We start from the raw sequence: 24,816 nt of genomic DNA, 5'->3' as shown, positions 1-24,816 counted from the left end.
CTTGGTGTAAAACTTGGTGTAAAACTCGATGTAAAACTAAGAACTAAAAATAGGAGCGACAAGACAGTTTTACACCATATTATTACGGAAGAAAGCTCGGTGTGGATGTGCCCTTTGCACGAAGAACGCGGATTCGTTGTTCACACTTTCCGTTAAGAAAAGTGAGGGTAACGATCCGCGATGTCAATTGGTTATGATCCACGTTAATGCCTGAAGGTATGAGGAGGAAGCCTCCTACCAATGTGGCTCATTGGTGGCCTTGTTCATGGGAAAAACCAGCCTTCTTGTTAGACAAATATTCGGTTTTTCCCAATAGGTGACTACCCGCTTTCTCCGTGTTTGTAAGAGCGTGCAATAGACCTAAGGACTGTTTTAAATACCAGCTATAAACCAAAAATACTTGCAGGATTAAATATTATCTCATATTTATCTCTAGTTAATGAGTTTCTAAAGATTTTCGTGACAAAGGACAAAGGGTATGTTATCTTCTTGATTGCGAAGGCCGCCACAATTTCTGTAAATCACAAAATTAAGGTTCTCTCTTCAAAAGAGAGATTGTTCAAAAGAGATCGACAATGCATCAACTGCGTTTCATATCAGACATTGCGTTTGTTAAAACTATTTGAGGAAATGTTTTACCTCTTGTCGGAGAATGGTGTAATGGCATTTCGAAGAGATCATGTCGAGGTCACCAATTTGTGGGGGTCTTGACAGTTAATTCTAATGATTCAATAACTCTTATAATATAGTAAACTCTTTATTTCATAACTTAACTTATTTATTTAACACTTTAACGCTGAACTGAACTTACAATAAATTCCGATCAAATATTATTATGTTTGACACGTCTTGATACTTTAGATTCTCGTCTCTAACTGACTAGTTACAAAAAGAATTACGTTGATAATAAAATAGAATAGTTAAAATACATGTACGATGTGATAAAATAACATATAGTAAAGTATGAATATAACAAGGTATCATCATTAATAATTTTGATAACTAAGTTTTCTTTTTCGGTTGGTAAAGTAGGGAGTTTCTTTAATTTGTTGGTACAGTTGGTAAAGTTGGTACAGCGTACCTTAATCTAAAGTTAGCGTAAAGTGGCTCTGAAGTCCGCTACAATCATAATTTCTTAATTGAAGCGCTTTCCTGCAGACAAATTGATCAACATCATTTGATTACTAACCTACCACGAGAGTTTCCAGACCTATATACAGACCTATATATGACCGAGATTAGGAGTCCAGATCCCAAATGTGGAACACGAAAAGGCATTGAATGTCACGGCTATTATGTACCTCGTTCGTCATACTATACATTATTAATCCCAGTGATAATTTATTTTACTTCAAATATCTGTATGTTCTATATATTATTAAATAATTCCAAAAAGGAGTAAAGAATAACTAAATTAGTAACCTGATTTTATCTTATTATATCTTCGTTAAATATCTTCTATCCTGAACTTGCAATTTTGAAAATTTCAATTTTCTCTGATTTTTTGTGCTATGAGAATTAAATGAAACTAATTTAACATAAATAAACAATATTTTCATAAAACGAAAAATAATTACGCATTTGATAGAAACTCTTGTAATTTTAGATTGCGATCACTTATATAAACATGCATTTTCACAAACACAATTACGCAAATAAAACCTAAATAGAGAGTGATTTTATCTTCTAAATATTATAATAAATAGTTTGCTTTGTATAGTTTTGTAAATCACGTGCATTCTGTATGTTATGCATTCATAATTCTTATAAATGTATAAACATCCATAATCTAGTCATTAGTATATACTTCAAAAAGCAAGACTTTTAATAGGCTTCTTAATCAGCTCTCTGATACAACGAAAATTAATAAATCAGTATAAAGAAAATTTATTTGGAAACCAACAAATTTTTAATAAATATTTTATTAATACATCATTTTTTAATATATCAAATTTACATGAAGTCCATTACCTAAATAAATTTTTAACTTTACTACTATTATAAATGCCAAAAATAAAAAAAATGTATACTAAGGAAACCAATCCTTTTTGCCAAACAACCTCCTTGAAATATGTAAATGTAAAGTCTGATATACGACAAATTATTATATATAAAAACTATACGAACAAACTACATACTACAAACTACATAAACATATTTTTCAAATTTAATAATACACAATCCATTATCAATTAATATAATTTGAACACAATATTATTATTACCATCTAAAAACATATAAGCAAGTTTCGCATAAATACATCAAATATAAAAAAATTTAAAAAGATTTTGGAAATAATATTAAATATGCTTAAAAATGCACATATTACAAGATAATCGATATTTGAAAAATCAATGGTCAAAAACATGATTTCTTTGTCTTCACGATTTTTAGCTTAACCGTTTGAGTCCCAGGGGTCATTGAAAAAACAGTAGAAAAATCCCGAACAGCGTGATAGTGTTTTTTTTTAATCGATTGCGAAGAGAAACAAGCGGCGTAACAGCGCTCGTCATATTTGCTGCTTTATGAAATACATCTATATTATTATATATGCGTACTATTAGTTTATAAATATTTCAAGTTTTGTTCAATAGAAATTATTGAGAAGATATCAATGAAATACAAAATACCGTCAAACGTCCGTAGCGTTCAAATGTATTGGAACTTTTCAACAAAAAATCCAAGCAGCGCGATCGCGCTGCTTGGGACTCAAACGGTTAAAAAGCGATTGTACTAATATAATAATGTTTATAATATAGCGAGACCGTAAAATCGATGAAACATCAATTCTTATATGCATGTCAGTGTCTGAATGAACGAATTCATACAGTTTTTAATCTAAATCATAAAAAATTCTTATGGCTGCTAAAAAAATATAAAACATTTATATATCTCATACAATTATAACAATATTTTGAATTAAAGATAATCTACTTCACTATGATACTTCGAAGAATTTTTAATTTTTGTAAAATGTCTGATATTTAATGCGGCAATTTTCCATTCATCATAAATCCTCTATTAATACATTGGCCTAAATCCTATATAAAATACAAATAATTAACACAGTAACTCTTCATGTACTTCATTATGAATTAAAGAAATACATACTAGGATTTGGAAATGGACAAAATCTATATATATCTGGCTGAATAAATCGTGGTGGATATGGTCTTAATGGACTCATCATATGGCTAGTTCCTTCTAAAGGTGGTACTTGCCTTGGAATTGGAACCAAAGGTCCAACCATTATTGGTCTCGGAGGAAAACCCTAATGACCAATGAAATTTAATGTCAGAAGAATTGTATTCCACGTATAAATTGAATACTTACTCCATAATAAACAGGAACAGGAATGGGTTCAATATAATGTGATGGAGGTAGTCTACGTTCTCTAGACTTATCTCTTTCTCTTCTTTCTCGGAATCGCTCTCTCGATTTTTCTCGATAAGGTCTTTCGTGTTTAGATGACTTGCTGCTTCAATAATATTTATAACATTTAGTTTTCAAGAAACATCATTTTACATTATTTCATATGTTTTATTATGTACCTGTCATGAGAATCTTTGATCCATGCTCTTTGTTCTCCTCCCCTTGAATGTGAATTATCTCTATTACTTTTTCTTTCTCGCAGGTGCTTTTCCTCTGCAGTGTGCAATTGACTATGTGGCCTGACTTTTTCTCTATACTCTCCACTTCCACCTCTACTATGATCTCTGTCTCTAAATAAATTATACAACACTACAATGAAACTGAAAAATAAACATATTAACCAAATATACAAAATTATAACGAATAATTGGTACCTATCATTTCTGTAACTATCCCTGTTATTATGTTTTGAATCTTTATACCTAAAAAAGAATACTTAAGTAACAAAAGTTTAGTTTTAAACTTTACATTAAATTAACTTTAAACTAAACATTGTCGTATTAAAACATAAAATATAAATACTATTATTATTAATATATTAACATAATATATTGACGAATTGATTATATTATATAATTTTTACGTTTTAATACGGCAATACTCTGTAACTTATATCTATATTTCATTAAATTTATTTATTTCATTGAATTTATTTATATATAAATTATATAAAAATGGTATAAATTACCAAAAAGAATAAATAGTTAATAGTAGTAAATATTGATGAATAATCGTGCACTATAGCAAGTTAGAAAATATAAGTGCTGAAATTTACTATAAAATGTAAGTAAAAGCAAGTAGAATAATTCTCAAAATAATATTGGACATAAATGAAAAAATAAACAGATGTGCACAATATTATAAAAAATAACAATTTTATATACCATTTGTTATACATTTAATTGATTGCTTTGCATAATCCCTAACAATGAATTAGGGATTAAATGGCAAAGACAAATGGTAATTGGTACATATAGACATTAAATTTACTTTTAGAATTTCAATTACTTACCTCCTCATGATTGTTATTAATCATTACATCCATAATACTTTACCTGAACAAAAAACATGTACAAGTCGGATATGATATGCTAATGTTGGCATAGACAAAAAATATTACTAATAGATTCCATTTATATTAACATGTTAATCAAAAAACCTATATTATAAAGTAACATTTACTAGAAATGAGTTGTGAAAATTTTATGAACTAAATTGTTTTTACCGACTAAATGGTTTTTGGATTTCATGAAGAGATAATTACTCTGTATTTATTGGCATGAAGATGACTGATTATTTATAAGATATTTTAACTGAAGTTTATGAGAAGAATACCTATGAAATGCACGTATGAATTTGAATAGCAATATTGTCATGTAACTTGTTCTAATTCATTCTTTATTCATGTGATAGAAAGTATTCTATTATATTATTACATTTTTCTTGAGGAAGAAGAAAGAAACAAAATGTATACTCTGCCTAACAAGACGAGGCAGCAAACAAAACTTGAATACGTTTACTACCTCGTCTCGTTAAATAGATTATATGTAGTCAAATTAAAAAAGAAAACATAAGCATTGGTAGTGACATTACCAAGCATATGCATACAGATATATTGCAAATCAAATTCCTTTTAGTCCTTTTATACCAAAACTTCATTGAAGTAACAATTACATCATATCCCTCCACTTAGTGGAGATGAAAGAGAAGTCGGGCTTATAGCAGCTTAGAGTTACCTTTTTCACCAAGTTTCCACTTCTGATACATCCAAAAAAAAAAAAGAAACAAGCATAAGCTAGAACAAAACAGACTATAGTAACACAAAGCATATACCTAAAATAAAAGTCACATAGCACAATTAAATATAAGGTACGAATTTAGTAATACATGTTCATTATGATCATAAATGTTCTAATAATATTTATAAATGTTACATACATTATTCCTATATTCCTATATGTTATATATATATGATAATGATTTATTACGTACTTACTAATCTAAATTTGTGAAGTATAGTATTTCAAAAAAAATATATGATATTAAACGAAAATATTACTATTAATAATAAAATATTATTATTATTATATTATATAAAAATGTTATATAAGTAAATAATTATATCCATTATTTTTATAAATATATATATATATATATATTCCATTTTGTGCAAGAGGTCATGACAATACGCAAATTAATATTAGTCGAATCATAATAAAAATTAAGTTAGTATGTTGCAGTATGTGTGTATACTGGGTATATATATGTGAAGTATGTAAATGTTCATATATATGTAAGATATATGTAATAAGTATCAATAACCTTTTCTTTGTAATAGGCTATGGGCTTAAAATGAAAATAACGGTACTACGTAACCATTTAGTGATTACTAAAAGTGTTTGTGCAAGATGTAAAGAAAGTAAGTGTAAAGAGGATCGTAGCGTGATGTTACACCTTCGAATCAGTAGAGATTTATAAAAAAAAAGTTAATATTATAGATAAAGCCGGTTTAAGAATTACTAAAGTTTTAATATTCTTTTCCCGGCAGAAGGGGTCAAGCTTTTTGTAAGACATAGTTCATTTGACGCTTTTCTTCCTTGTAAAAATAGAATTCGTTGCAATAAAAAATGTGACCGTGAATTCGAGGTCAAGGTCGTTATACATGAACTTTTTTTACTAATTTTCACCGATGCGAAGGTATAGAATCGCGCAACGATCTTCTTTACACTTACTTTCTTCACCCCCTGTACAAATCTCCATTTTCCTATGACGCATCTTTTTTATTATGGTCTATATTTCATTGTCATAGTATTAGATTTTTGTCATATAAAAGGACTGTCAAATGATATAAAACATAATATACTTTGATTTAATTAATTAATCCATAAATGTCATAATAAGCACAATGATATACACGATGTACAGAGTGTGTACAAAAGATACCTTCTGTAAGCACTATGTAGCAATACTTTTATCATATCCATGGTAAAATTACTATATCCATTTGGTTTAATAATCAATACATAAACACATGCATTTATATATCAAACCTGGTATGATGAGACGATCTATATTGAGGACTTCGACTTCTTGAAAAAGTAGTATATTTATTTGCTTCCGGCTTGTTTTCTAAAAATTAAACGTCATTTTTTAGAATGAAAATACAATTTTGATACATATAAAAAATATCTTATCAATTTAAACAAAATAACGACAACAGGTTTAAATTTTTAATAATGAACAAACCCAAATTTTCATTATTTATAGCAACAACTGTACGATGTTCCACAGTTTCTTCTGTTTTAACTGTTACACTTTTTATTTCTTCTCTCTCAAATATAGATTTGGATCCCTCTCCTATGGTTAAATAAATTTATTTATAAATAGAAAATCTGAAGTACATGTATATGAAAAAAGCAATTAAGCAGTATTAGCAGCTGTGACAGACCTTAGAAATCTCAAGGTTGATATGTAAATAAACTGACTGCTTCTGAAAAATTGTAAGCCAGGACATTTTATAACAGATGTATGAAGTGAATAAAACGGTAAAAATGGTATAAAAGAAATAGAAATATAATTATCTTTCACTTTAAATTGCTGATTCTATAATAGCATTGCATATATCAATAATGTAAAAAAGATACATATTTACTATTAAAAATATAAATCACATTAAATGATTGCTAATTTATGATTGCTACATATATAAATTCTTTAGATTAATTGCACAAATGAACATATATGGCATACAATTTTTTTTGGTGCCAGAAATCATAAAACAATTTTATATACGTGAATCCGTAATTATAAGAGAAATTAGTTATGAAAATACAATCTTTACTTTATGTTATTCTGTATATATATGCTTTACTTATTTATATATATACTTTATTATATATACAATATATATTTTTAACTAGTAATAATTACTAAGAACTAACGATTTCTTTCAGACTTTATGAATTTCAAGAAACTCAAACTTCTATTAAAATTTTAACTAGAAAATAATAACAGTTTTCTTATAAGAAAATTTTGGTAAAATAAAGAATTGTTGAGATGTTTTATATGCTGTATGTCTTCTATGATGATTAGAAAATCTTCCATTTTGTTGATATATGTATAACTGCATAGTTTATTATTTTCTTCAAATATATTTCATTATAACTAATTATTATATTGTAACACATTACATTTTGCAATCAAAAAAGTATCTTTAAGTAAAAATTTGATATTAATTACTTTTTCAATTTTCTATTGTTTACAGAATAATATTTTGTAACATTCTTGTTATATTATTTAAAACTTTATATATAAGAAAGTAGAAACCTGAAGATATTTGTAGTAATGAGTTACGTATAATACTGAAAGTTTATAAAATTTGCAAATCAAGTTCTATTTCAATGCCACCAGGCTGAAATAAAGCTACCTATTTATGCAGATTATTAGTTCAAATTAATTAGTTCAAATTGATTAAGTGAAAAATGCTCCTGTTTCATTATAGAATTCTTAGATGTGGTAATTTTAACCTCTTAATCTACAACGTCGCGTTGGAGACGTGGTACGTCAATCGAGCCAAACATAGACAACACGCATGAGAGATGTGGTACGTGGCTGTTATTGACTTATTATTTACTTCAAGATACTAAGTCTTTTTTGTTCAATGATCAATTGATAGTAATTATTTATCAAACATCTTGCAAAATAAAATTAGTTGTACCTTACATATGCATTTATACATCAAAAGACATGTGCGATTTGCACAACCTCGAACGCCCAGCCAAACCGTCAAATGGCTTGACGTATGACCGACCATGTTGTTGCTTATGGCATGTGCTATTGTAACTTCAATCGTAAGGCAAGGGGTTAATTAGTTACTTTTGAATATAATTTTCATTCATCAGTTGCAGAATCATGAGCCTTGGGAATGAAATTTCAATGAAAAGATTCCATAACTTTATCCTTCCTCCACTGTTGAATTGAATATGTATTTAATATATCACCATAAAATGTGAAATTTTCTAATTAAACTTTTGCGTTTCTAGACATGCAGATATTCCAAAAGTAAAGCATATGGAGAATCCACAAAATGGAGTAAGAATTTGAAGTACAGTTTGCAATAGATCATTTTTTTATATGTAACATTAGTTCTATTATACTATTATTCCAAAACATAATTTTTTTATACAAACTCGATGACAAAAAAAGAAAATGTAAAGCAGCAAACAAGAATAAAATCACTCTTAGGACACTGAAGACATAAAAACATTGTGCTTACATATTGCACATTAAATGTTCAATAACCAGTTATCCATATCCAACGTTGTATTCCAAATTTTCTTCATCCTTGGTGAATCAAATACATATTATTAAATTTAAAGTTACTCATAACTTGCATTGAATATTATAGAACACAATATGATCACAAATCCATCATTTTCATGTCCATAAAAACTTCTATATAATGTCATTATTCTTCAGATGTTGCAATAAGTAAAGTGAAGATTTTGCTATCCATAATTAAATTTCAAACATATAGGAAAAAGAAAAAAAAAGAAAAAAAATAGGACATATGATTATCAACTTTATAATACAAAGCATATAATATGCTGGAATATGAATTTATAAATTACGGTTGTTGGAAAATTCCGAAAGGAATTATCTTCCGAGTTGAATTCATATATTCCTTTAGTATTTCTTCATTGGATGACTGAAAGTTGTTAGGTAATTATAGAAAAAAACAATATTTATTTACCCTCTCTTCTTTTGACCAAAACATCTTCAAAATTAATAATATCTCGTTGTAGATCATCAGTTGTTGCTTCGTCTGGTACATTTCTGTGAATATCTTCTGTGAATGAATTTCTGTGAATATATACTTTGATTCTTCGTAGTTCTGCAGCAGTAACTTGTATGCCTTCTGGTCCTTTAAATAAAGGTGTTGTACCATCTGATGGCTCTAATCTATAATGCAAATGAACGTTTTGTCTTCCATAATTTAATAATATACTTGAATTTATTAAACTATAATCTTCTTCATAAATTAAGAACTAAATTATACCTTTGAGTATCATATAATTATGTACCTAGTTGCTACACAATTTGTGAAGTAATTTAAATCTTATATATATATATATATGGCATAATATATCCTCTAAACATTTGCCTTGAAATTAATTTTTATTTATATATAAAACAATTTCATTTAACTGTTTAAAATAAAATACTTTGTATTATTCATACTTACTTTTTAGATAATATAGATGTATTAGATGTACTTAATGTAGCAACAGTTCTGTGTTGACTTTCCGGGGATTTACTTTTACTCTTATTGCTACTGTGATGTGAAAATCTTCCTTTGGGCAGTGGTAAACCTTTCTCGAGAGCACGACGTATTTCATATTCTAAGATCTTCTTCTCCTTCAACCTTTCATGTTCTCGTAGCATTTGTTGTTCTATAATCCATTCGCGCCTACGCCGTAATCTTTCTTCTTCTGTTCTTCGTAAACCAGTCTCATAATTTTCACTGCGTGATGATTTCAATTTTTCATCGCGATAAGAATGATTCGACACGTTTCGTTTCATTTCCCAAAGAAGAAAAGTTTCATATGCAATTAGGCTAGTCTGCAGTCTTTTTTAAGGTAAGGTAACTTAAGATTCAAATATGTACGTTAGATCCAAACAATATACAAAGTAATATCTAGTTATTACATAGAAAAATTTCCAAAATAGAAAATAAGTACATCAAATAAAATTATAAAAATTATGTGATTAGTAAAGTTATCGTGATAAACGCGAAGAAATAAATTTCACATACACTAATATAATATCTCACAAACTGCAAAACTTTGATGAATAAATGCTTACATTACTAGCAATATAGAAGAAATAAGAGGGTTCACACGTATGATTTGGGTTGTTCTCGAACTTGTGCTGCACCACGCGACCATGCTAGAAAGTGACCCACACTAGTATATATAATATCCTATAAAGTTAGGGATTTGCCCTGTTTAGTTGCACCAGAGAAGAAATTCCTTCTTTCCTTAGTTGCACACTAGCATAGACGAGAACCTATTTAATTGTATGGTTTTGCGGAAAAGTTCATATCTACTTTTCGATCCGAGATAAACAAGTATGAAAATAAAAAAATGGCGCAATAATTAAACTAATTGTAAGTTGTCTAAGAAAGAGAAATTAATTGTTTACTATATTTTTTTGGAGAAGAGAGAATATTCCCATTTAAACGATAATGGATCAATGGAATGATGCAATAATTTTAATGTATTTTCCATATATCATTTAGATGTAACATTAACCCTTGGCAATTAGCATGTTTATTGTACAGGCATGAATATTTTTTCATCGTCACATGGAACCACATATTTTTTTCCTTGGTAGGTAAGTGGTGTTTCTTGAAACGAATCCAATGACCTGCACATCAAGTTATTTTACTGCTGCAAAATGTTAAAAATTCATCAGTTCCTAAGGAATCAAATGGCCCAGAGTCGCTAGCTACCGGCTATTAGGTTGCTGCAAACGCCGTAACCAAATATTGAATTTCTTATCTTCCATGATGCTTATCTAATTACCAAACATTACTGAATCGTGAAAACTCACTTCAGTCAACGTACTTTAGTCGAAGAATTGGAATAGTAAACATATGTATGACAGTTTCATTTTGTTCTTTAGTATTTAAATTTTTAAACTAAACTTTGTTTTCGAATACCAATTTTTTTAAATTTGTTTTGCATCTTTTGGTAGTACTCGATGAATGGAAACTATGATATACTACATGTCACACCATATGTATATTACATCTGAAATATAACAGATTTTAGTGGACTTTAGAGCCAAAATTCAGGTCTAAAGACAGTCTCCAGATGAAAACGTAGTTCACATTAACAATTGTCGGCAGATATACGTTCGCACTAAATCTATAAACGTTGGTCACGCGATGATGAGATTTATGACCCTGTATTTGTTATTGAGGCGAGGAAAGGCGGAAGTAGAGAATTTGAAAATACATGTTGGTTATCAGAATGTCATAAAGAAATGTTTAGAAATCGAACAAAGACCAACTTCATTTTTTGTAGTGAAACTATACAATTTTTTATACATTAAATCAATCTGTCATGGCGTTCCCGAATAAAAAAGGACGAATAATATTGGTTGGGCCACATATATAACCCTTATCCAACTATGTTATTATGTTATGTTATTATAACATACATTACCATGTTATTTGACAAATTGGTTTATATATTGATAATAAAGCGGTATGCCGTGACAGCAAATTAACAAATACGAAACACACGAATTGTACGAACATCTTGTACTTACCAACTTTTAAAATCTATTCTTTAAGAAGATTATTTTCTTTCGAAGAGTGATACAAATAATGTCTTTGACGTTAACCGTTGTTGCATTCGACATAGGCACATATATCCACTGATTTAACCTTCCTTTGCGAATGCATGACATAAAAACTTGAAATAAACTACAAAAAACAATGCACACGTCTGTGAAAACGTATCTACAAAAATAAAAATCAAATTAATAAGTAAATAATATAAAGTAGTTAATTAAATAAAAATGAATAAAAATTGGAATTAGCTAAAGATATTTTTACTGGGAAATTTTCAACTAAGAAGGATGATTTTGGTCGAGATGTATTTATTTGTGTTAGATACATATTTGATTGTTTGCGGTACACAACAGACTGATAAATTTCCGTAAAATTTGTTTTTACAAGGCTCGTGAAAAATTCGACTTTTACTGAAGATTTATTTTCGGTACCGTGAAGAAACCAAAAATTTTTTCAGACGTCACCAATGACGGAGCATCCCTATAAAATGTAAAAGGTTTCATTTCGATAAATCTGTCCATTGCAGAATAATCGCTGGATATATATAAGAAGAATAAACATTGAATTGATAACCTGCCCCTTTTCGAAGTTGGTTAAAAACGTCATCTAGCGATTATATGTATTTACGAACTGTTCATGAATTGTTTACTAGCGAAGGTGAAGACAGACACATTTTATACGGCTGCCTGCTGTTCAACGTGCAGTGTAGGGGCCCCTCATGCGCCTGTTTCCTGAGGCGTTTGCTGCACAGCATGTTCCTTTGTCGTCAAAGAAAAACAGTAGACAGACGATGTCATTTAGAGGAATCGACAATCGGAGTGTTTAATATACTCTCACAACCACCAATATTTCTGTACCATGGTAACGACAATGATGATGGTGGGGACGGCGCTTATCTTCCGAGAGACAATGTCATAAAACAAGTCTCAGTATTAACATTAAAAAAAACATGCAATGTTTAACTTTTTTAATATAACTTTATAACCATTTTTTGTGCGAAAATACTGCCACTTTCAATTTTTTCCTAATGTTAGCTATTTTGAAGGCTAATTGGATAGGTCAATCGCTGTCTTAGGATAACCAATAGGCGAGAGCGTTTACCTTCTGTTTCCACTAATGCTGTCTCTACCAATGAACTTGCAAACATTCTAATCGTAAACCCCACTCTTATCCCTAAGTTTATAACGAATCTTGGAAAAAACAAATTTTAGGGAGATTTATCAGTTATCGTCTATCGCAGCCAACCCAATCTAACATCTACCATATACATATAAAGAATTATTCTTGACCGCAACCATTTTCTTATTTGTTTCATTATTTGCGTTTTTTTTTTATTCATTTCATTGTATTTTATTTTCTTTATTTCATTTTTGTAGCTACGTTTTCGTGGATTTGTGCGTTGTTTTGTATAGTGTGTTTCACGTATTTTACATTATGAATTTGCAGAACAGTAGATCAGTAGATGTTTGCGCTTACGTCAATTGTAACAACGGCCGACATAAAGGACATCATCTGTATCGTTTCCCGAAAGAAGACAATCCCCTTCTTAAAGAATGGATTTCAATAATTGGTAATTACAAGGTGTTCGTACTGTGCATATATATATTTCGTATTTGTCAATTTGCTATATTAACACATTGATGCTGGGTATTTTTTCGGTTATATCTCATTTCTGGGCATCACCTTTAAAAACTATTTTTCCGTTATGTGATAGTAATCGATGAACAAAGGCGATATATAGCAGTTTTTAATCTAGGAATCCATTGGTTCAAATATTTTGCGTTTTTAAAGTTTGGTACTTTCAACCTACTGTATGGTTTACTTTAACGTGATGACCGTTTAGAGGGTAAATTGTATTATTTATTTAAACATATATTGTGTTCAGAGTAATAGTATACCACTCTATTATCAATATTATGTATATGACCCGACCTGTCAAATAACATTTAAATAAAATTTATACAGGGTTATTCATTTAATTCAGAATTCGCGAGAAAATATGAGAATGGCAACAGTATAACGTATATGCTTACTACTACAGTCAAAATATTGCTCGCCATCTATGAGCTGTTGCTATAATTAGGCGAGAACACAGAGCGGTTTGGTTGGAGCCGAAGGACTTTAATTTGTTGTCACAATAAGGGGAAGACGACCGCTGAAAAAGCGAGTCCCGCGTTTACACTCGATGATTTCATATCCCTGCGCACTCCCGAAACTTCGAAACAATTCCCACAATACTGCTTGTATTTTTCTGTCTCCATATGACAGTATCCAATTACGCTCATAATATTAACAAAGGCGAACGATGCATAAAACAAAAAAAAGTCATACGAAATAACTTTAACAATGCATTTCTGGACCGATGCAATAGATTCTTAGACAATCAAACCGTAATTTTGAGACTCAAACTCGTTATATCTTGCCTCCATTTATCGAATACAGGAAACATGTGATAATTGCACAAAACGATCCTCTGAATAATTGCACACTCGTCATTCCTTCTACGGAGGGGAGGTTCCCCTGACACACGAATAAGCTTAACGGCTCGCTGCGATCGAGTAGTGTAACAAGATCAAATATCCATGATATCGCTGAGATAATGTATCTAAATGTTAATTTAAAAATGAAACTTTTCTTATTTTTGACTTTTTAAAAATTAATCTTTTACTAATGTATTTGCGAGATTTTTTTCGATTAAATTGAGTAATTAAATATGCTCCAAATTATACCGTGTTTGGTGCCACTTTAATCAGAAAGATGTAAGAAACATATTGGTAAAAGTTTCATTAGTCACAAATTGAAAATATTGAAAGAAAGAAAACAAGTAGATTTGAGTCTTGAGTTAAAAGGTTTGACTTATCGCAGGTATTTATATGTTGACGACTTTGACTCTTCGTTCCTCTTTCTCTTTCACTCTAGTTTTTAAGTTTTCTTTTTTTAAGTTCGGCACATCTAATATGTCAGTTTCCAAAAATAGTATCGTTTCCACATCTGCATATTTGCAACACTCAAATCCCGATTCTTATGTAATTATCGAATGTTTCCTCTATTATAAAAAGGCGCAATAATAGTTGAGAAAAAGTTGTGCCTGGAGACGAAGTTCAGTCATTTCTTCAATTAGAATATATTCACGATAGTGGAATTTATTGATGATATCTTAGCATTTACAATAAAACTGTTACGTAGATTTTCTTTATTGAACGTTCACTACCGACCACAGAGATAGTGGCGAGCAATATTACTCGATCCGAGATCGAATATCGATAATGAATCCAATAATAAAACTTCTATATTACTGGCCCTTTTTTATGAAATTTTCATCATGTTCGTAATATTTTTCTCATTAAAACGTCACGAAACACGATATAATTGGTTAAAATTAGCGAACTAGTCTAGGTTTCTTCGTAAACGAAAAACGAAGACTGATAAAATTTATTTGATTCGATCATAATTTATGTTACAATACACAGATATAAGTATACAATGTATAGACACGAGAACTTGATAAGATTCATATAACAACAATGCAATTCTCGTTTATGTATTATACATATATGTGAGGGGAAAAACAAGATTTAGGCTTGCATTACACGGGTGTCTAAGGCTGAATGCATGGCATACCTATAAGCACTCTGTATATGTTATTGATTGCGCCTGTAACATATACACGTGTATATCTCAAATGGAAATAAATGTCAAATAAAGCACTAAACGCGATATATACCTTGTTTCCCGTCAGCCAGACAATTTTGGTATAAAACGAGATACCTTGTTTCCCGACATCAATATGTTTTACTCTTTTTATCTACATTATTTTCTATTACTATCTATACGTACTACTCTTTTAACAGGAAATCCAGCTTTAAAATATTATGCCAGCTCCACTTTAAGAAGCATGGGCGTTTGTGCCGATCATTTTTTACCCGAAATGTTCAAATCAAATCCTACAAAAAAAACGAATAAAAGAAGAAAGTTGAAGATGAATGCCATACCCGAACCACCAAAAAATGTATTAATAAATGAAGAAAATGAAGATGTACAAGCAAGTCAGTTCGTGACCGAAAAACAACTGATGAGAAAAGAAAGGGAAGAGGAAGAAGAACGACATCAACATCACCGCTACTACTATCAACAACAGCAAGAGGCAGAAGAGGTAGAAGAAGAAGGAGAAAATGAATTATTTATTAATAAACCAACACTGGACTATACAAAGGAGCCGTTAAAATTCTCTGACAATGAGGATTCAATGGAATGGGTAGCAGTTGAACCACACACGATCTGCGAAGTACAACTTGAGGATTCGACAAGGAAAACTTTCCAAGAAATGAAATTGGAAAACGAACGTGCTCAACTGTTGAAAAAAAATAAAGATTTGAAAATACAAATAAAACGTCTCAAACAACACTACATAAGAATCAAGAGATCCAGAGATCGATTCCGCAAAATGTTAAGTAAAGTAGAAAATATCGATGAATTTTTAGACAGACATGGATGCCAAAATGACGCCACAAGAGCACTTGTTAAGTCGCAGCTGGAAAGTGAAAGCATAAAATATACAACCGAAGAACGAGATGAGAGCGAGGAGAACAATTAGAACAATTAGAACAATGATCATGAACTACAGTCGTATACATAAGTCTAGAGTGTCGAAGATGATCCACGCCATCATATGCAAGAATCTATAAGTTAGGAATCTGCAATGTTTGGTTTCACGTTACAGACAAAAGAAACAATTTAGTTCCACCACATACGAGGTATACTTGTATAGTTCCACGTTACAAGAAAATTAATCTTAGATGACACAGAAAGAGAAATCGATCCTTTATTATATATATATATATATATTTTTTTTTTAGTAAAATAAAGGAACTCTTTCCTTTCAAACAATAATGGATTGTAATAGCTTAATAATGTTTTTTTTTTATAACTAAACCTAAATTTTATTTTAATAATAATTTCAGTAGTTAGTAGGCTGTGAATGACATTTCTGACGTGATATATCTTGAAAACGAGATTTTATATTATTTTTTCACCGATAGTAGTAGATAGTAGTATAGTAGTATAGATAGTATTTCATGCTTCAATAATTACATCTTTTAATTTTGTAACTTTATTATATTTTTGATTTTTCGAATAAATCGAATAAATAATTTAAATAAATTATAAATAATAAAGAACTAGTATTCTCCATATGTTTCCAATCTGATTTACGTCGGGAGAACGTGCAGGCCGTTCCAGAAGAGGTATATTGCTTTTCGCAAACCAGTGTAAAGTATGTATCTATTATTTTAAAATATATTTGACGGGTTTCAAAAGCAAGATATCTCGTCATTTAAATAACAACTCAGATAACCATCCTCTACAATTGGTAATCCCGACGTGCGAAAAGCGATTTCAAAGTGAACGTGTTACAATCGATATGACGGGTACAAGCGGAGCCGACTGTGTGTCGATCGAGTAAGATCGAGTAGATGCGGTGAACACACCGCTCCGCGTACCGCCGTTCTGGCCTCACGACGTTGCGCTATGGTTCTTGATGCTAGAGTCACAATTCGAAACTGCGCGGATTACTAGCGATAAGACGAAATTCCACGCTGCCGTCACAAATATTACAGCGCAGTATGTGCAGTTAATCCAGGACATATTGTTCGACCCGCCGGAGACAGGACATTATGAACACCTCAAAAAGGAGCTGATAAGGAGACTGGCAGACTCGGATTCCATGAGAGTGTGGAAACTACCACTACGACGAACACGAAACGACGTTTCACGGTGGCGGATGTTAACACGTCTATCATCGGCATGGACTTCTTAAGCCACTATAGGTTACTGGTCGACCCTCGAAATCGTCGCCACAGCGACAAGACCAGCAACCTATCAACAACACGATACACGGACACGACTGAGGCCGTATCGAGCAAAACAATCGTCGGTGAGTTGACGTATCACCGACATCTTGTTGAATTTTCGTCTCAGTCTCGAGCGATTTTAATAGCAAACAATACACAGTCTTAGCGAATATCTTCTATATCTATTATTTTAAAATATATTTAACGGGTTTCAAAAGCAAGATATCTCGTCTTTTAAATAACAACTCAGATAACTATCCTCTACCAGTACGAGCCGACTTATGAATGGGTGCATTGTCTTGCATAAAAATTAAATTTTGATAAATTCTAAAGGATTATAAATAATCTTGTAGCACATCTATATAGCTAATACTATTTATTCTATTTGAACAGAGCTTTTGCCGAAAGCTGAAAAGCACACAAAAGTCATAACAGAATCTCCTACAAAGTTGTGTTTTTCAAAACACAACTTTTCTTTTCTTTTCTGAGGTCGTGCCAATAATAATTATAGCCACCGGGTCATCTGGACTAAATATTTTTTTTTCGCTGAATACTACTTACATACAAGAAAAATTTTTATTACAAAACTTTGAGGAATTTTTTTACAATTTTAGGAGAATTTTATTATAATTTTGAGAGAAAAAAATCATATTTATTGTTTTCCAATATCTGTTCACATTTTCCTTTGCAAATGCAAATTTATTTTCATTATCGATAATCTATAATTTTGGTGCCGATTTCATTTTCAAGATCACAATATTGGATAATTTTGTAGTAACTGTGACCAATGGTGATTCTTGATGCATTTATATTACTTTCATTTTTAATATCCGACAGTGACTTTGATGATCAGATGTTATTTTCAGTACTTTTCGTTCATCTCATGGAGATAATTGTTTCGGCTGGCCTGACCTTTTCTTTTCTCCATGATTACATCTTTTCGTAACATAATTTGCAATTATACTCTTCAATCGATTCAGAAGTTTACGATATAACCATATCTATCTATTATTGTCTTTCCTTTATCGTAAAGTTGTTTTTCATAAGGGATTCTAATTTATAAATGTTGTAACGAACACCAAATGTCAAAAAAGATGTCAAGCAAACGAATAAACGACTGCAATATGGACAATAAAAACGGCAAAGATTAGTATATTAATGAAATGCTCGAGATTTAATTCTTTCTCTTCTGTAGTACTTTTTTTCTAACTCTATTATATACATCGATTGTTGGTTAAAACTTATTTAAACTATCCTATATATTACTTTAAAACAGAACATAGGTACAATTCTTTCCTAAACTGACAAAATATCTCAATGTGGTAGGGTTGGTATATTTCTGATGTGCATTGTAGATTGCTCACGAGCGATACTTCTCCTTCCGAAGTACCCAGTGACTTTTTTGTTTACATACTTAACAATAAAGATAATGACGCGTAATGGCACGAGAGAAAAAGAGGAGAAAGGACAATGTGCTTCTGTGCTATGGTGTGTTATGTTCGTGTTTATTTATATTGCCCATTAAATGAGTGTAAGACTTAGGCTCTCGGCCTATGTTTTGTCAGTTTTGTTATTCTTTAGCGATAAATACGATGATTCATAAGACACGACAAATAAGATTCATAAGCACAATCAACATAATCGAATTTTATAACAATATTTATAATAATTAATGCAGTACATATAAAAATACATATATAAATAGTTTTATTTATACATGAAATATAGATGTATTATGTGATCTATTATGTGATAAATATAGATCTTAATGAACAATAACCCTAAGGAAAGTTTCGACTTGAGAGATGTTTGGTGGCAAGTAAGAGTCTTGACAGTAAAGTAAAAGATGCTAAATCTCAATGATGGTTCTTCAGGCCTATTGCGGGTCCGAATAAGTATGACCAAGGGATGGATTATGGTTTATGGTGGGTTTCTGGACATAACAACATAGAACAATTAATTAGCAACGCGAAGAAACAATATAAGATAATTGATAATTGCAAAAAATAAGTGAATCGCACGAAATCGCACTTTAGCGCCACGGAGGTCACCGGTGACCTCAGTGAGATAAATTCATTAATGATGATTATACACCGTAACATATCTCTTGTAAGTAATATTTCAACATTATATGTATCGCATAATAAAAAATTTATCGTGGAGCCACGGCCAAACCTTGTAAAACTGACGTGGCATTCAACGAGTTAAAGATAGGTAGAAACGAAATATTATTTGCCAGTTAGTTTTCAAAATGTTTTTGTTCATAGCATTTACGTACTAAATAAGTCCAAGTATATTAAATTTTGTTTCAGTTAGTAGTAAATACTTTTATATGACTGTGATCTCCTTGCGACCTAACTACCGTAAAAATATATTTTCTGACTAAAATATGATGTATTTGTAAGAAAACACGAATCTTCGGACGCTTGGAACAGTTGCCTGGATTTCATCATCCCGAGTTCTAAAAAGAGATGGGGAAAACACTTGAGGGTACCGTAAATTATGTTCTCTTTTTTACGGTATCATGGACTAGCTGATTCCGGTGTTTGGCGACCGTGATGACTAGCGTATTTGGACATTCCTTGTGGTATTACTAAAACGAGTGAACGGAACAGACTATCTTACGCGTATTCTACTATTTTGGTTAAATGTAGTATTTCGGATATTATTTCTGGAAACTGAGTTTTTAAACATGCCGATTTTAGAAAAAGAAACTTAGAAACGAGAATGAAAGAGAAAGAGAACTGAGAATCGGAGCGTTCGGCAACATATATAAAAGCCCGCGACAAGTTAAGACTTTTAACTCAAAACTCATACTTTCTTATTTTTAATTTGTGATCAATGAAACTTTTACCAACATGTTTCTTACATGTTTCTGATTAAAGTGGCATCAAACACGATATAATTTGGAGCAAATTTGCTTACTCAGTAAATAATAATTAAATAGGAGAGTGGGTACCTTTTCCCGTCCCAGCCCCACGGGCTATGGTATAGTTCGATGTACGGCTTAACCCCGTTCTTGGGGTTGCCGTGCAAGGTTACCTGGTTTCCCAACCAGGCAGTTGGCAGCCCCAATCTCTTTCTGGACACAGGTATGACGGAACGCAGGCAATCGCTACGAGCATTCAAATTTTCACGTTTTCAATGTCACAATTGCAAAATGTAGAGACCTGCTGGCCCACACATCATGCGGATAAGGGAATAATTTATAACAACAATTTATAGTGTTGACGCTTTCCATGCTCTTTCCACAGTCAAGGGTGATGAAGGCCAGGCGATCGTCCCAGGCGTCCGGACGTCATATTTTCTTACACATGTAAAATAGGTACATCACGTCAAAAATATTATTCGCAGCTTATTAACTGTTAAAATTATGATTAAAATGAAGTTTATGATTTATTATAACAAAAGCATTGCTACAAGAAAAGTAAATTTAATGTTAAATCTAAAAACTATTGTGTATGGAGAATATATTAAAATGATTGTATTATTCCACTGATCCATTATCGTTTGAAAGGAAAGATTTTCTTTTCTTCTCTAAAAAAAAATGATATAATCAACTAAGCAACTAAGTTTAATTATTGCGCGATTTTGTTATTTTCATATTTGTCTATAATAAGTATTCCTTGTTCGTAAGAATCTAATCGATCCAATTAAAATCATCTTACATTAATAACATAAAAAATATAAGAGGTGTATATTTCTTGTTTATCACCGGCATGAATCATAGCTAAATCAGAAATTGTTTCGAACGATCAGTTTCAGAAAATGGTGGGGATAGTTTGCGAACAAGTTCCTTTAAAGGGAATTTGTGTTTACTGGATGGTACGGATATAGGAAATTATGATCTTGGGCAGGCATGGAAAAAGTCAGTGATTTCAGCTATCGTGAAGAATGATGCGTCATTGTCTCTTTCGCTCCCTTGATTACGTCTCATAGCATAATCTTGTTTGTATTAGGGTACAAAACGCAAGCCACGTTGAGCGCTACTTTATGAAGTATCTGAATCGCAAATTTTGTAAAGTTTAATTTTAATTCTACAAGACTGTCTCGTATATGCCAATGTTTTTTTCTGTATCTGTGAAAAAAATATTTTGCTAATTGTAAATAAATTGTTTTAAAGAGTAACGAATATCTCTAATTTTTTGCATTAAATGTAAACAAATAATATGAAATTGTAACGGTAGATTTTGTAACGATATTTTAGAAACATTGTTAACTTAAACCAGTTTGCGAAAAATTTAATGAAAATCTTTAAAAGGCATTTCAAATGCAAGTACAAAAAGTTTCAAAAAGTGTAAACTCATGGTGTAGATAGAGGATATTGAGGATATTTAAATGGATAGTTAAGCATTAAAGCATTTGTAGAAAGTGATTGTTAACAAATTTTAAATTATAACATAGCAGAAAATGTTTAAAGCGTTAAGAATGATAAATATCGAATGAAGTAGAGAAAGTGTCATGATACTTGTAAAAATGCGAAGCAACATTGTATTTCCGTACATTGATTAATTTTAAAATACGTAATCGCTGTGCACTATAGGAGCCGGTGATACCAAAATCTCTCTGTGTTCTCGTCTATATCTAATTCTAGTTCTACCAGTAACTCATAGATGGCGCAAGTGGCCATGTGGTTATGTTGCCATTTTCCAAGTTCTTGAGCCCGCGGGTTTCAAGTTACGTTGGTGACTCTGTATATATCTATACTGCATTGTACGTGTTACATGAAGTCAGCCTAAACAGTCTTTCGCAACACTAACTTAGTGTATAAATATAAGAGATGCGGTTCATGTTACTCTATTCAGAGAAGAAATTTCTTCCTTGGTTTGTAGCGCTGTTGCAGACGACGTAGTAATATTATGACGTCACACGTTCGTCGGTAAAAAAATTTTTAATTGTTTGTAACTTTCTTATTTCTAATAATTTTTGAAACAAGAAATACCTGTCTATAATGTTATCTTCGTGAATTCATTTACATAATTAGTTAAAAATGTGCAAATACCGAATTCATACCAATACGCACTTATCCATAATTGTAGTTTCTGATTGAAAGATATAAATAGTCATGCTTACGATTTTTATACACCTGATAATATGATGTTATTGGTGCAAAGCTAACATTGAATAAACAATGTATTGACATGATACTAGTATGTAGGAATAAAGCTTTTAGTTCAGTCAAATTAGTTTTAAAAGTCAAATTCAACATTAAATGGTATCTGAAATTTTCTTGCGCGAACTTATAAAAATCATGTTCAGGAAGAAATCTTATATATTTGCCATTTGAGATTTCTTACGCGGATTTTGTAAACAAAAGTTAACGAATAAGTTTAGCATATAACAACGTGCCAAAAGTTAGCTATAAGAGCTGCATGTATTAAAAGTATTTATCGAATGAGATGTTACGATTGGTTAATTCCTTGAGCCGTAAATAAATGAAAACCGTCCAAAATCACATTATTTTCAATCACTTGTTATGTAAAATGAGCGAGTATACAAAGTTGAAACTTTGTGAAAATGTAGCTTTTTTCATTTGTAAAAAGTGTGCAAGATTTCATCCCCAAATATTTATTAACTTTTATAAAAAGCTGTTTAATAATTAAAAAGGCGTCTTCGTAGAACTTAATTTCTACAATCTTCGGAAATCGCACAGCAACTGATGGGAGCTTTTTCTACTCTGGAAGTGTTGCACTATCATGTACAACTCGAAAACAAATCGATTTTTTAATCGTAAACTATTTTAAACAATGGCGTCAGAAACTGTACATCACTTTACTGTTTATAATTATATTAACATTAATGAGACACGTTTATAGTATAAATAATATAACATTTATCATTAATATTTATATTAAAAAAGTAAAAATTATTAGAATTCAATGATACAGACCAAAATAAATGCGTAATTATAATAAAAATAATTAAAAATCTTTAATTATTTAATAATGAAGTTACAATTCTATCTTTCTTAATATTTGTTACAAAAATATATACAGGTAATGTTAATGAGTATGATCCACAGTAAATTAATGACGAAAACAAAAAATTAAACGTAAACAAATATAAATTCTAATTCTGAAATCAATTTATTTATTAAGCATAATTTCCGGGAATTGTAGAAATTAAGTTCTACGAAGACGCTTTTTAGTTGCCAAATATCTTTTTGCAGAAACTAGTAAATATTGGGTGAAATATTTGGGAAATTTTGCACACTTTTTACGAATGAAAAAATACTACATTTTCACAAAGTGTGAAACTACAAACTTTGTATATTCAATTTCATATGAATAATTAACGACTGAAAATAGTGCGATTTTGGATGGTTCTTATTTATTTATGGCTCAACGAGTTAATCAATGCTAACGCGTGACATCTCATTTGATAGATGTTTTTAATACAATTTTTATTCGAAACTTGTTTTATCTAAAAATACAATTTTTATTGCGATCCGATTATTAGATTCGTTGTTATATACAAAACCCTGTTTTCGTCACCTTTGGAAATTGTTTACAAATTGTTTACAAAATCCGTCCAACAAATCTTGAGTGAAAAATATATGGGATTCGTCTCTGAACGTGATATATATGTATGGTGATATATATGATATAAGAATTATATAGGTAATACAATCTATCGATATCATCATTGTGCAAGAAAATTTCAGATATTATTTAATATTGCGTAAAAGACTAATTTGATTGGGTTGTTTAGTGCATATACCTCTTTAGGTAAAACGCATATTGGCTTTGCTATGACTAATAATAAATAGCCAATAAGTTAAGTGAATTAAGTTAAAGAAATATAAATACAGAATTAGATAAAGTTGAACATGAAATTCTAGGAGGTTGGATGAATAAATTACCTTTGCACCACGAATTAGCTGTGCATTTCTTAAAGTAAAATTGTGATTTTTTCTGAAACGTATATATAAATATATACACAATTTATAACATTACTCTGCTTATAGGTTCTACAATACATGTACGATTATTAATAGTTGTTCGATACTATATACTCGCTATCACAATACATAAACATATGTGTCATACATTGGTAATAGAAAACGTGTAAAATACCACGCATTAGATTTCAAATACATGTACATATGTTTAGTATTAGTCATACACTAATTCTAGAAGATACATAAAAGCGTGCCATAAAAGTATGTAAGTA

General features: G+C 30.6%; 3 protein-coding genes across 4 annotated transcripts in view; 1 reads left to right on the top strand and 2 right to left on the bottom strand.

Annotated features, from left to right (window-relative positions):
• The window catches only part of ND-B12 (NADH dehydrogenase [ubiquinone] 1 beta subcomplex subunit 3), an 86,163-nt gene that overhangs the window by 27,215 nt on the left and 34,132 nt on the right, over window positions 1-24,816 (bottom strand). The gene's annotated exons all lie outside the window — the stretch shown is intronic.
• LOC138179806 (uncharacterized protein DDB_G0283697-like) lies at window positions 1,936-10,388 on the bottom strand. The gene is made up of 9 exons (XM_069112949.1): window positions 9,677-10,388; window positions 9,185-9,393; window positions 6,679-6,789; window positions 6,483-6,561; window positions 3,807-3,854; window positions 3,552-3,722; window positions 3,334-3,478; window positions 3,112-3,271; window positions 1,936-3,041 (listed from the first exon to the last, which is right to left on the bottom strand). Exons 1-9 carry the CDS (start codon window positions 10,012-10,014, stop codon window positions 3,022-3,024), a joined length of 1,281 nt encoding a protein of 426 aa, XP_068969050.1. The 5' UTR covers window positions 10,015-10,388; the 3' UTR covers window positions 1,936-3,021.
• On the top strand, window positions 13,035-16,684 carry LOC138179952 (nuclease SbcCD subunit C-like). The gene is made up of 2 exons (XM_069113233.1): window positions 13,035-13,364; window positions 15,646-16,684. The coding sequence occupies exons 1-2, from the start codon at window positions 13,229-13,231 to the stop codon at window positions 16,386-16,388; spliced, it is 879 nt and encodes a 292-aa protein (XP_068969334.1). The 5' UTR covers window positions 13,035-13,228; the 3' UTR covers window positions 16,389-16,684.

Source organism: Bombus flavifrons, chromosome 5 (genome assembly GCF_040668555.2).
Source record: "Bombus flavifrons isolate JBK064 chromosome 5, iyBomFlav1_principal, whole genome shotgun sequence".
Lineage (NCBI taxonomy): Eukaryota > Metazoa > Arthropoda > Insecta > Hymenoptera > Apidae > Bombus > Bombus flavifrons.
The sequence above is the reverse complement of the archived record's forward strand: the minus strand, read 5'-3'. Positions and strand labels throughout refer to the sequence as shown.